The 13,839-nt window shown below is 34.1% G+C and overlaps 2 protein-coding genes across 2 annotated transcripts; both read right to left on the bottom strand.

The window, feature by feature from the left end:
- Window positions 1–4,521: 4,521 nt before the first annotated feature.
- On the bottom strand, window positions 4,522–6,008 carry LOC111913534 (UDP-glycosyltransferase 90A1). The gene has a single exon (XM_023909243.3). It carries the CDS (start codon window positions 5,974–5,976, stop codon window positions 4,576–4,578), a length of 1,401 nt encoding a protein of 466 aa, XP_023765011.1. The 5' UTR covers window positions 5,977–6,008; the 3' UTR covers window positions 4,522–4,575.
- Window positions 6,009–9,522: 3,514 nt separating this feature from the next.
- LOC111913535 (uncharacterized) lies at window positions 9,523–11,431 on the bottom strand. Its single transcript, XM_023909244.2, has 2 exons — window positions 10,138–11,431; window positions 9,523–9,793 (listed from the first exon to the last, which is right to left on the bottom strand). Exons 1-2 carry the CDS (start codon window positions 11,156–11,158, stop codon window positions 9,774–9,776), a joined length of 1,041 nt encoding a protein of 346 aa, XP_023765012.1. The 5' UTR covers window positions 11,159–11,431; the 3' UTR covers window positions 9,523–9,773.
- Window positions 11,432–13,839: the final 2,408 nt, after the last annotated feature.

Here is a 13,839-nt window from a genome sequence, read left to right on the forward strand (position 1 = left end):
TCATGTTTTTCAGGTTCTTCAGGAGACTGTGGCAAGGCAAATGCGTGATCGTACCGCTCTCATGATTTCGTAGTATTGTGATTCTGGGAACACGTTAAATGTTTTGTATTGAAAACCTTTTTGTAAAGATTTAATGAAATCGAGATGTTTTTGAAAAAATTTAAATTAGTTGTATTTTTCGGTCGTTACAAATGGATTATACACTCACTTGGTCAGAAGATGATCGGACATCACTACGACTCTTCAAGTAGATATTCTTCGGTGAAACCGGGATCACTTCATACACCGGGTTTCTCGCGGGCAGAGCTTCGGCTCAGAAACTCTTTTCTTCTCGGGATCTTCGAGTTTCGGAACTTGCTTCGGGTCTCGAGGTTGATACCGGGGCTTCGGGGGGTTAAAATAGGGCTTAGAGGGTGTATCGGGAGTGGGAGAGAAGGGATGGAGCAACCATAGTCGGCTGGCCCTTCAAATCTATTTATAGGGCAAATTTGGCCCTTGACACGTCGTGACACCCTTTTTCCACGTCGGGGGCTTGGTCGTCACTGCATACGTCATTGGAAGTTGCATCTGGGGGACTCCCGGAGGTGTCAGGAGACTTGCCACGTCGTGGTCTCTGACAGTTTTGGGGTTTCGCGCCCCGAACTTCAGAAATTCATAACTTTCGCATACGAACTCCGTTTTCAACGTTCTTTATATCGACGCAAAGGTTAGATTATGCTCTACAACCCTCGTTTAGACTCCATTGGATAATTTTGACTTTATTTTTAATATATTATAAATATATTATTTATATATTATCTTTAGTAGGCCGGGACAGGAAAACTCCGTTCGAAATTCATAACTCCTTCATCTGAACTCCGTTTTCGTCCGTCTTTTCCGTCGTTGCACTACTATAGATGAGATCTTCAATTCTCATTTAGATCACTAAGGATAGATATCTATCTACCTTAAATTCACTATTTACGTCGCGCTGGGTCGCGCTGGGTCGTGCCGGTTCTGTCGCGAAACTTCGACAAGGCATAACTTCTTCGTTATAACTCGGATTTTGGCGTTCTTTATATGCACGGAAACCTTGTGACACATACTACAACTTGGTTAAGATTAATCCTTCTAAATAATCTTCCATCAAAAAGTCATTTTTGATGCTTATCGTCTCTAATTTGACTAGCCCGAATCTACGGGCGTTACAGAACCGCCGTGCACACCATCCCAAAAACTGATAGGATTGATCTAAAGCCATGATCGTGGCCTCATGTGATATATACCACAAGAGATCACAACCAATAATTTTTCTTTTTCTCTTTTCCTCGGTCTTTCTCTTTCTTCTTTGTTCCTCCGTCTTTCTTTCTCTTTTTCTCGTTGCAAGTACAACAACACCATTATGAAAAGAGATTGTGGTGAGGTGGAAGGATATGAAGGTTGTGGAGGAAACCACGACCATTGTCGTGATATACATACCCTCCAGCCTTAGAATGAGTGTAAATAGGGCATGTGCTATTATCAAACCGCCAAACGCAATAGGTGGTACCGTAAGAATTTCTTCATCACCAAACCTTATGAATTAAATCCACGATAATCTTACTTCCACAGCCACAGCCACAACTACCACCGACATCTTGCATCCTTGTTAATTAGATCTATCATCTTCTTTTTCTGTTATTGTTTTATTGTTATCAATGCCTACTAGTATGTAATTGTTTCAACAATCCAATATAAATTTTATTCAAAAATGTGTTGCAGTTACGACCTCATGTGTGTACTAAAGAGGTTACTACAATTTTTTTTTGGATTTGTATTTCATGTGATATTTTCAACCATCCATAATAAATCGAAGACCTGTTAAAGATGATAGTGTTTTAAATTTAAATTGTTGATGTTCTGAAGAATTTCTTTTGTGTGCAACACAAAAAACATGATGATGGTGATTTCATACCTCCATGGAAAAATGAGAAGCTATGAAATATGGCGCGACAAGAGATATAAAGGAAGAGACGAGAGATGCGAGAGTATTTTTGTCGAATTTAAAATAAAAAATAATAATAAGAAAAACTGAAAAGTATATGAAAAATAAGAAAAACACATACTTTGGTAAATATTTTTCAATATACTATATTGATAAATATTTTTCTTAATAACCCTATTTTTGGTCAAAAACTCGGGTTTCATGAGTTTTCATGAAATTTTTAAAAATAAAAAACATACATTTTAATCTAATCTTTAATTGTATTTATGTCCAAAACGATATTTGAACCTTCAATTCCAAAAAATATAAAATAAAATAAAATTAACAATAAAAAAAGCTCATCCTACCTATAGACGTATGACCTAATAGACTAATAGTGGTTTCATGAGTGTCGAGCCATGGGTATACATGACATTAGAGATGAGTTGGTGAAGGGCAACCACGGTGCAATAGTGAAGGGCAACCACGGTGCATATTGCACATCAGTCTGAAAGTTTCATGGTGATTACCTAGAGTCACGATTGCACTTTAGTGTGGTGTATAACACGGATTGGCGAATTCATGTAGTAACAAGGTGGGTCACTTGATCACCCACCTAAATCTTAAATATTGGTTGCAGCAAATATATAAAAATCATATGTGAACTACCTTAATTTTTTTGTAATGACCTATAAATTGTTTTGTTTAGATATATAATATAAATTTCGAATTAAAAGCTTATATTTTATAGTTCATTAGCTCGAAGTTAAATTCATTTACTTAAATTTTTTTAGTGACGTACTATAAATTGTTTGATTTAAATATGTAAATATAAATCTCCAATTAAAAGCTTATATGTTGTATTTCATTAGCCCAAAGTTGAATTCATTTAGTTCGTACATTTAAAATTAGATAAAAGAGGAAAAGAAATAAAAAAAAAAAACTAATTGTTGCTTCTTTCAATCTCATCGATACAATTATATAAGAATTTTAAATCAAACGTGATTTGATCCGGACCTTAACTAGTATGTATATATATATATATATATATATATATATATATATATATATATATATATATATATATATATATATATATATATATATATATATATATATATATATATATATATATATATATATATATATATATATATACACTAGGTGTGAGACCTGTATATTATACGAGTTAATTTAAAAAAAAAAGATTAAACACTAAAGTATAAATAGTAAATATTTTTTAATATAAAACTTTAAAATAAGAAAAGAATAAATGAATTCATTGCAATTTATTTTCATATATATTATATTTAATACTTTGTATAAGTATATTAATTTAATTTTAAAATTTAAAACAAATTAGAAATTGACAAGTAAATAATATTTATTTCAAAAATATCACAAAATAACAAGTGTCAAAACTCATGAGAAATTGACAAGTGGCAAAATTGTTTTCATTTATTAGAAAGGATTATATACCTTCCAAACTCGCCACTACCACGAAATACCAAAGCGAATCCATTTTTTTCCCTTTGTGATCCTCATTTTTCTTAGATCCTCTCTCCTCCTCACTTCCTCTCTTTACTTCTTCTCGTTGCAAATACACAATTAATGGTGTGAAATAAAATGGTGGTGGGCGGAAGAAAATGGTAGTAAGGAAGTTGTTTGGCGTGTCCCAATACCATATGACATTATCAAACTCAGCAATTTAAATAAAACGACACGTGTCGTAAGTGTGACATGTGCCATCAACTTATATTAAACCATGCAAAAGACATTAGAGAAAATTTGAAAAAATATCCTAAAATGAGTTTCACTGTGTTGGACTTTATGATGTAAGACTTTATCATTATTTTTCTATTCTTAAAGGACTATAACTAAGTAGCTTTAGGTAGTTGAAAATATTTAGTGATTACCAGCATTAATTATGCAATCTATCATAATAAATAAGAATGAGTTTACCATATGTTTTTTTTTTTATTTTGATATTTGTCATTTTCTAGTTTTTTTTTTTAAATTATTTAATATTTACTTGTTATTTTTATAGTTCTTTTGTTTTTTATTCAAATCTCACCCATTAAATACCACTTCATATTAATTAATTTTATAAATATGTTAATAAATGTATATAATAACTTTCTATTTTTAAATATTTCTTTTTATTGATATATTAATTAATATTAATATATATATATATATATATATATATATATATATATATATATATATATATATATATATATATATATATATATATAAATTAATGTAGATAGTATATTTCATTTGTAAACTAATATTAATTAATTTTATCAATATAGAGTAATTAAGACAAATTATATAAATAATCCATGCGGTTTACTAAAAAGTTACATACTCAATTGTTACTTATTTTTTTTTTATGAACATGGTTTTTATGATTACCAAAACTTTCTTTAATAAACTCGTATAATATATAAGTTTCTGGTAAATAATATAATAGAAGCATATATATATATATATATATATATATATATATATATATATATATATATATATATATATATATATATATATATATAATATGAAATTATATAGCTCCATATACTACTATTTATATTTCAATAATCGTTGTGAAAACAAAAGTCCAAACACTTCTAAATCGTCGAATGCATATGTCCACAAACGTGACTGATCAACGAGTCTAATGTTCGCCATGATGATCCTCCTTCTTTCATTGCATCATAAGCACTTTCCTTCACCTCCTTCACCCTCTTCCTCACCCTTCTACCACCCTCCCCTTCCATCAATTCCACCACCTTCCTCTCCACCTCCTCCGCCCCCACAATCCCACGCGCCACCATCCCCCTTGGCCACGCTCGTAGCCCCATCCCAATCTCCTCCACCACCATCCTCGCATTCAGGTGCTGTTCCGCTATCATCGGCATTGCCAACACCGCCACACCTGCACACATGCTCTCCAACATCGAGTTCCACCCACAATGACTCAAAAAACCATGAACGATTTCATGATTCAAAATCTCCACCTGGTCCACCCATTCCGTCACCACCTTCCCCCTCCCCTTCACCCTCTCCTCGAACCCATCTTCGATCAACATCAACTGCTTCGATTTTATCACCCACATGAAGCTTACGTTCGACCGTTCTAACCCAACAGCCACCTCACGTAACTGCTCCGGCGTGGCCTCCGCCTGTGAGCCAAATGACACGTATAACACCGGTTCGTTTGCTGTGAGTTTCGCGTCGAGCCACTGGACCCAAGTTGGCTTTTCCACGAACATTTCCGTTCCGGGTGGCTTGGCTACACATAGAGGTCCCACACACCACGGTTTAGGTGCGTAATTTTGGTTCCAGTAATCAACGAACTCTGGTTCGAGCTCGTAAAAGCTGTTAACCACCATGCCATGGCTCTTGGCCATAGACTCATGCTGCCTAAGGATAAACTCCAGCGCTGGACCTTTTGGGTTGAGCTCGTTAAACGGTGGTTCAAAGTCGTTCTTTGTTAACTTGAGTCGAGGGAAGTTTGGAACCGGAAACGGCTCGTCATCGGAACTAACAGCTGCATGTGGCTTGAACTTGGCCATGATATTACACATGGCCGTGGAAAAGTTGTTGATTCCGTAGAAAACTAATCGGGGGATGCCTAGCTTATCGGCGGAGTCTTGTGTCCACATTAGAAACCCATCGGAGATTATGCAGGTGACCGGCGGCAGATTCCGGATGACTTCTTCAAATCTAGGCTGGAGTTTTTCTGTCGCTTCCACGAAACTAATGAAAGAAGACATAGACGGTAGTTTGTCGGTAACTTCTACTCCGGGAGGGACACCGACAATGTTATCCGGGAAGGGGATTTCTATGATGGAGATGGAGTCGTTCTTGACGGTGGCTCGAATGGTGGAGTAGTTGGCGGGGGTGGTAATTAAGGTGACGGAGATATGGCGGTCGGAGAGGATGCGGGAAAGGTAGAGGAGGGGGATGGTATGGCCTTGAGACATGAACGGAAATATGACGAAATGTGGGGTTGAAGAAATCGTCATTTTTAGACTTTAGTGCGATACTCAGAGATGAAAGTCAGATTTATAGAAGAAGTGTAGGCCGTAGGGGGGGCAATTTCGTGATATAAATGGAAAAATTGTGATTAGAATATCTAGCAGTTCATAAACTCACGTGACCTTGCATGAGTCTACCGTTTCTTGACGGGAAAATAAGCTACAATCCCAACATAGTTTTAAATTGTTCAAAAAATCTCCATGTTTTGTATGTTAAAACAAACTTATCGAATTTAATTTTTTATCTAAAAAACTCTCAACTAAGTTACAATTTTGTGGAGGTCAAAAAAAAAAAAAAAAGTGATGACATGACTTGTTACTATATCAAGAAAATGGCTTATCCACTACTTAATCTAACTCGCCAATAATTTAACAAATCAGAACAAATATTATGAAAAATAGCTACAAAATTAAGAAAAAAAGAAGAGTTAAAACGATTTGGATCGTAAGTATAAGTACATTTGTTTCTTTTTTGTTATTTATTTGGAAATGTACAGAGGTGTCAATCTTATTTTTGTTTAAAATTGCCATCATCAATCTGTCGTTTGCTAAGGAAATTCAAAAAATTAAATAATTAAACAACATTATATACCCTCATCAACTTATAGAGAATAAATTAACAAAAGGAGAATTTTTTTATCGCGGGAAAAAGAAGAGTGGTAATTTGCGTACCGATTCTCGAGAAATTTGTTGACTAATCATTCCTTGAATTTGTTAAGTATGAAGCTTTGAGAGAGAAAAAATGAACTGAACTGTTATTTATTTCTTGATTAACTAATTACAATATGTACATCGAGAATATATAGCATGCTAACAACTCATTAACAAACTCTAACAACTCAAAATAACAGATTAATACTTGAAATACCGAAACTACCCTTAATGCTAACACCCCCCCTCAATCTGGAGGATATGAAATAAGACCCAGATTGTGAACTGCTTCTCGGTGTTTAGATCCTGGCAAAGATTTAGTGAATACATCAGCTAACTGTTGATTAGTAGGGACATGAGACAAAACAATTAGGCCATTTTGTAGCTTTTCTCGCACATAATGACAATCCACTTCAATGTGTTTTGTTCTTTCATGAAACACGGGGTTTTTGGCAATATATATAGCTGCAAGCTTGTCACACTTCAAGGGTATAGGAGTAATATTGATGACTTGTAATTCTTCAAATACTCTACTTAGCCAAGCAAGTTCTGCACAGACTCGTCTCATGGATCTATATTCAGCTTCAGCTGAAGAAAGTGATACAGTGAGTTGTTTTTTAGACTTCCATGATATAGGACTTCCTCCAAATAAGATAAAAAATCCACTGAATGGTCTTCTAGTTATTGGACAGGCTGCCCAATCACTGTCACAATAGGCTTCCAATTTGAAATTTTTATCATTATTGAAGAATAATCCTTAGGAAGGTGTGCCTTTAAGATATTGAAGTACATGTAAAGCTGCCTTGTAGTGATCTTGACATGGTCTTTGATTGAATTGACTTAAATGTTGCACAGCAAAAGATAAGTCTGGCCTTGTATGTAAAAGAAAATTTAACTTCCCAATTAACTGTCTGTATGTTGTTGGATCAGTTAAAGGAGTGCCCATGTCAGGTAAAAGTGAAACTTTAGCAGGTAAAGGAGTTGAGGTTGAAGGTAACTGATCCATAGAATACAAAGCAAGAAGTTCACGAATATACTTTTGTTGATGAATAACCATTCCTCCATTTGTCTCATTGAATTCTAGCCCCAAAAAATACCCTATTTGTCCCAAATCCTTGATTTGGAATGTATCATTTAAAAACTCTTTGAGTGACGTGATTTCAACAAGATTATCCCCTGTGATCAGAATATCATCCACATATACAACAATGATAACGACTGAATTGCCATTTTTTAAGAACAAGGAATAATCATTTGGAGAATGGAGATAACCTCTTGATTGTAAAGCAGTTGCCAATTTTTCATACCATTGCCGTGAGGCCTGTTTCAAACCATACAAAGATTTGTTAAGTTTACAAACCAATGAGGGTGAATCAACTGTTAATCCAGGAGGCACTTTCATGTAAACATCTTCGTGCAAATGACCATGCAGAAATGCATTATTTACATCAAATTGCTGAATTTTCCATCAATTTTTCACTGCTACAGAAACAATACATCTAATGGTATTAAATTTCACCACTGGTGAAAAAGTTTCATGGTAGTCAACCGCTTCTTTTTGAGTAAATCCTTTGGCTACCAAGCGTGCCTTATACCTCTCAATAGAACCATCAGCTTTGAGCTTTATTTTATACACCCATCTACATGAGATTGATTTCTTGCCTTTAGGTAGTTTAACAAGAGTCCATGTGTTGTTATCTTTTAAAGCTTTTAACTCTTTTTCCATTGCATCTTCCCAATTAGTGTTACGCTTAGCTTGATGATAGAATGCAGGCTCGATATGAGAAATATGAGAAAGGGTATTTTGGGAAGAAGCTTGAGAACAAAAAGAATGATTGGAAGAAAGAGGAAGAATGCACATGTTGGTAATCGTGTGATTACATGTATCATTAGAAGATGTAACATCAACATGATTGCAGATATAATCTTGAAGATATGATGGAGGTTGTCTTGGTCTGATTGTTCGTCGTATGGGTGGATCAAGTGGTTGATTATGACTAGCACTTGGAGAGACTATGGTTGGAGAAATCTCTTCAGGATTCAAAGTAGTAGATTCATCTACAACAGATTTAGGAAGATACGAAGTGAGATTTGGTTCATGTGGTATGGGAGAAAGAGCATGTAAAGGGAAAATACTTTCATAAAACTTGACATCTCTTGTAACAAAAATCTGTTTTGTAGAGATGTTTAACACTTTATACGCTTTTTGACCAAGTGGGTATCCAACAAAAACACATGCTTGAGACCTGGGCATGAATTTGTCCCTTCCAACATGAGTTGTGCTTGTATAACACAAACAACCAAACGCTTTGAGCTGTGAAATATCAGGTTTGACATTATAAAGAGCTTCGAATGGTGATTTAAACTTGATAACTTTGCTAGGCATGCGATTTATTAAATGAACAACTGTTTGAACACAACTAGACCAATAAGCAACACCCAATCCAGATTGAAAAAACAAAGTTCTTGCTGTCTCCAATATGTGTTTGTGTTTCCTCTCAACTATGCCATTTTGTTGAGGGGTATTTGGAGTTGATTTCTGATGTAAAATCCCATGTTCTCTAAAAAAATCTTGTCCTTCAAAGCTTTCCCCCAATTCAAAGGCATTATCACTTCTTATAACTTTGATGGTCTTTGAAAATTGAGTTTTAATGAGATTTACAAAGGCCTTGATTAAGGACATTGCACATCCTTTATTACTCATCAAATAAATCCATGTGTGTCGAGTACAATCATCAACTATTGTAAGAAAGTATTTGTAACCATCATATGAAAGATGTTTATATGGCCCCCATACATCAATATGTATTAGATCAAAAGAAGCATTGGAAACAGTTTGACTATGCACAAATGGTAAATGATGTTGTTTTGATTGAGAACAAATTGAACAAGGGAAAATACTAGTACTATTAGTATTTGATGGAATGACATTAAGATGTTTGAGTGTTTCAACAGAGGCATGCCCCAATCTATTATGCCAAACAGATACATTGGAAATGTGTTTAACATTATAACAATTGGCAATTATTGGAAATTGGAAAACAGAACAATTGAAAGAAAGACTTGTTCTAATAGATCTATGATCGAAAACATAGAGATCATTAACTCGATGTCCCAATATACCAAGAGCAATCTTACTCTTCAATAAAGGGTCCTGCATGAAGCAAGACTGATCAGTAAATAGAACAAACGTTTGTAGTTGAGAAGCTAATTTGGGAACAGAAACAAGGTTGTATTTGAAACATGGTACATACAATACATTTCGAAGCAAAATTGAATCATGTATTTGTATGTCACCATAAGAATCAATAGAGGTTTTATGACCATTAGGAAGACCAATGAAATGAGGGTGATGAAGCTTTCGAAGAGTAAGAAACAAAGATTTATTGGAGCACATGTGATCAGTAGCACCAGAATCGATTATCCATGAAAAATATTCATGTAATAAATGTGAGGATTTTTGAACATTAGAAACAAAATGTTCAAAAGAAAAAATACCTTCATTGTTCATAGCCCCTTCACTAATGGAAGTGTTGGCTTGAGTTGATGAAGAAGATGGACTGAAATTGTGAACAGTGAGTAATTGAAGCAATTGATTGTACTGATCAACAGTAATGGGAGAGGTAGATTGAGTGGTGACATTCTGTGCAGTAGACTTGATATCATCTCTTTTCCCTTTTGTGAATTTGAAATTAGGCGGAAAACCATTTAACCTGTAACATTGTGCTTTGGTATGTCCCGATTTCTTGCAATGATTACATGTGAGAGTCTTTTTGGAAGAATTATCATATGAAGCTTGCATAGCAATCGCATCCGAATGGATAGAAGGAGAATTAGTAATACCTCTCTGTTGTTCTTCTTGAAGAAGGATGGAATATGCAGTAGATACAGATGGTAATGGCTTCATCATGAGCAATTGACCCCTCACAACTTTATATGTATCATTTAAACCCATCAGAAGTTGTATCAAACGCTGGTCGTCAAGAAATTTTTGAATTCGAGCAGCAGTACCACACGAACAAGAAGGAAGATCTTGTAGAATCCTTAATTCATCCCAGATCTTTGTGATTTTAGTGAAATAGGTAGAGAAATCGTCAGAGCCTTGGGATAATGAGTAGAGTTGTTGTTGGATTTGGTACAACTGAGCTCCACTGGATTGTTCATAGCGTTGAATTAATTCGTTCCAAATTTCAGAAGCAGATTCAAAGAAAAGAACACTATCAGTGATGGTTTTGGAAAGAGAATTTAAGATCCAACTGATGACCATCGAATTTGCACGAAACCACAAAGAAAATGAAGAAGAATTGAAATCTGGTTTAGCGATTGATCCATCAACAAAACCTAATTTGTTTTTAGCAGAAAGAGATAAAATCATAGATCTCTTCCACGAATTGAAGCCAACACCATTAAAGACTGTGGAAACAAGGATTGAATTGGGAGTATCTGAAGAAGCAATGAAAAAGGGACTTGAATTATTAGGAACAGATGAATCATTAACAGTTGAAGATGAGTCAGCCATTAGCAATGATGATGAAGATTAATCGCAGAAAAGAAGATTAATACTTGAAATACTGAAACTACCCTTAATGCTAACAGAATTAAAATTTGAAAAGTTGAACAATTTCAAAAAAAAAACATTAAACAATGTTCAACGTTTTTACAATATCATTCATTGTATATAAGATACACGAAGAATTAAGATAGTTATCATGAAAGCTTTTGATAACGAAAAACATTTGCATAAGTTTTAGACTTTGAGTCGATGATAATTCGGGAAGTTTGTCAAACTGAAAGTAGGATATATTTGTTGTATTCACTTCCATCTTTTTGGTTGAGACTTATTTTTAACAAATTGTCTCAGTGACTTCGTCAACAACTTATTTAGGATGCCTTTGGCCTCATAACTAACTGAAAAATTAGTTTATTTTTCAAACTTTTTTTGGGTTGTTGTGTTTGCTAAGCCAAAAAGCTAGCTTATAAGCTAAATTTTAAATTATATTTTTAGGAGTTTTTTTACAAACTTTCCAAATATACCTTTAATTAATTATAAAAAAACTTATTTTGGAAATTTCCATTTTATGTAATTTTATATCTTCCAGCTAGCATATCAGCTGATTTTTACCAAACACCCTTTTTTATTAGCTGTCAACTAAATTTTTTACCATCAACTAACTTTTCACTTTTCAGCTACTATTTAGTTTTCAGTTAACACGCTAAACACAACTTTAGTTCTTGTGAAAATAGCTGGCATAGGCATTATTTGTGGTTTAATTCCAAAATATAGACACAAAAAATTGAATTTCCGGGTATAGACATGCATTCCACGGAGGTAATTCCGCGGAGCTCCGCGTAATCCACTGTAGCTCTGCGGAATGGCAAAATCGTAAATAAATGAGGGAATAAAAAAACTCAAGATCCATTCCGTGGAGCTATAGTGGATTCCGCGGAGGTAGCTCCGAGGAATGGATCTTCAGAAAGAATTTTTTTCCCTCCAATGATTCTTTTATATAAAGATCTCCAATTAAAAGACCATTTTTTTCCACCTCACATTCATTCCAAAAATTGTCAATAAAAATTCATACTATCATAATCTTTTCTTGAAAATAATTAGTTGGGGAATGAATATAAACCCCGAAGAATCGATTTGAAAAAAAAACCTGAAGATCCATTCCTCGGAGCTACCTTCGTGGAGCTCCGCAGAATTGATCTTGAGTTTTTTTATTCCCTCATTTATTTACGATTTTGCCATTCCGCGGAGCTACAATGGATTCCGCAAAGCTACCTCCGCGGAATCCATATCTATACCCGTAAATTCAATTTTTTGTGTCTATATTTTGGAATTCAACCCCAAATAATGTCTACATTGTATTTTCCCTTAGTTCTTGTCCATTCCATGCTCATCTAAAAAATATTGTTTTGTCTCGTCTCATTCAATTTCATTTGTCAAACGCTAAGGGTGCAAACGAGCCAAGCTACTCGTAAGCTATTTGGGATCAGATCGTTAAAAGCTCGACTCGAAACCGATTTTAAACGACCTCGAGCCGAGCTCGAGCTTAATATTAAGCTCATTTATTAAACGAGTTCGAGCTCAAGCCTATGACACTAAGCTCGATTAGGCTCGCGGCCCTAAACTAACCTTTATGTAATATAATTTATCATTATTTTTATATATTAAAATAAAAACATATTTGGGGATTAGAGATTTAGGGTATTAGTAAACGAACTTCTTAACGAGCTCGAGCCAAGCTTAAGCTTATTTAGGTATGTCAGACAAAAAACGAGTCGAGCCCGAGCCTGAGTCAAGCTTTTATAACTATTTACGAGCTCGAGCCGAGCTCAATACAAGAAGCTTGAATCGAGCCGAGCTCGAGCTCGAGCCTCATATAACTTAAACGAGCCCGATCCGAGCTTCACTAAGCTCGGGCTCGGCTCGTTTGCACCCTTATCAAACGCTAACTTACAATACAGACAATATGAACATGAAACTAATTAGAACCAAGAAAATTGATCATGAATTTTGAAAATCAAATTATAAAATGAGAAGTTAAATATCTTTCTACAAAATCTTCCTACTCATTGGAGTATGACAAGTCTCAATAAAAATACAAGAGGAGAAAATAGAATTATTAAATTACATTTGACAATCAACGAATAGGTTGGAGGACAAAAATAGAATGATAAAGTGGGAATCAATATAATTTTCCTTATGGAGAAGTTAAATAAATTTGTTCTATATAAGTCTAACAGTTTTGGAACCATTTACAATCATCAAAACCGTTTTGCAATTTCGACTATTGATCTTTTTAACTAATCGATCGGGATGTGTTTCTTCCTTTAGTCACATAGGATTCTTTAACTATATATATACTAGGTTAAAACCCGTGAAACCACGGATGCTATTTCTAAATTAAATTTAAAAATTAATTATTTAATAAAATAATATTTCAATAATTCTTATAACTTATAAATTGTAATATTGAATATTTCAATAAATTTTTTAATTTGTAAGTATTTAATTACAAAGTAAATGAGAAGTATTTAATTCGGAATGAAGATTTTTGAAAATTCTTTTTTTTTTTTATGCATGATTCTTGTTGGACATATGCAGATGATGCATTACCAATGTGTGTAATGAAATTAACATAAAATACAACAATATGTAATTATAAAAAAATACAGTAATATGATGGATTAAGTGTG

The sequence above is a fragment of the Lactuca sativa genome, chromosome 1 (genome assembly GCF_002870075.4).
Source record: "Lactuca sativa cultivar Salinas chromosome 1, Lsat_Salinas_v11, whole genome shotgun sequence".
NCBI lineage: Eukaryota > Viridiplantae > Streptophyta > Magnoliopsida > Asterales > Asteraceae > Lactuca > Lactuca sativa.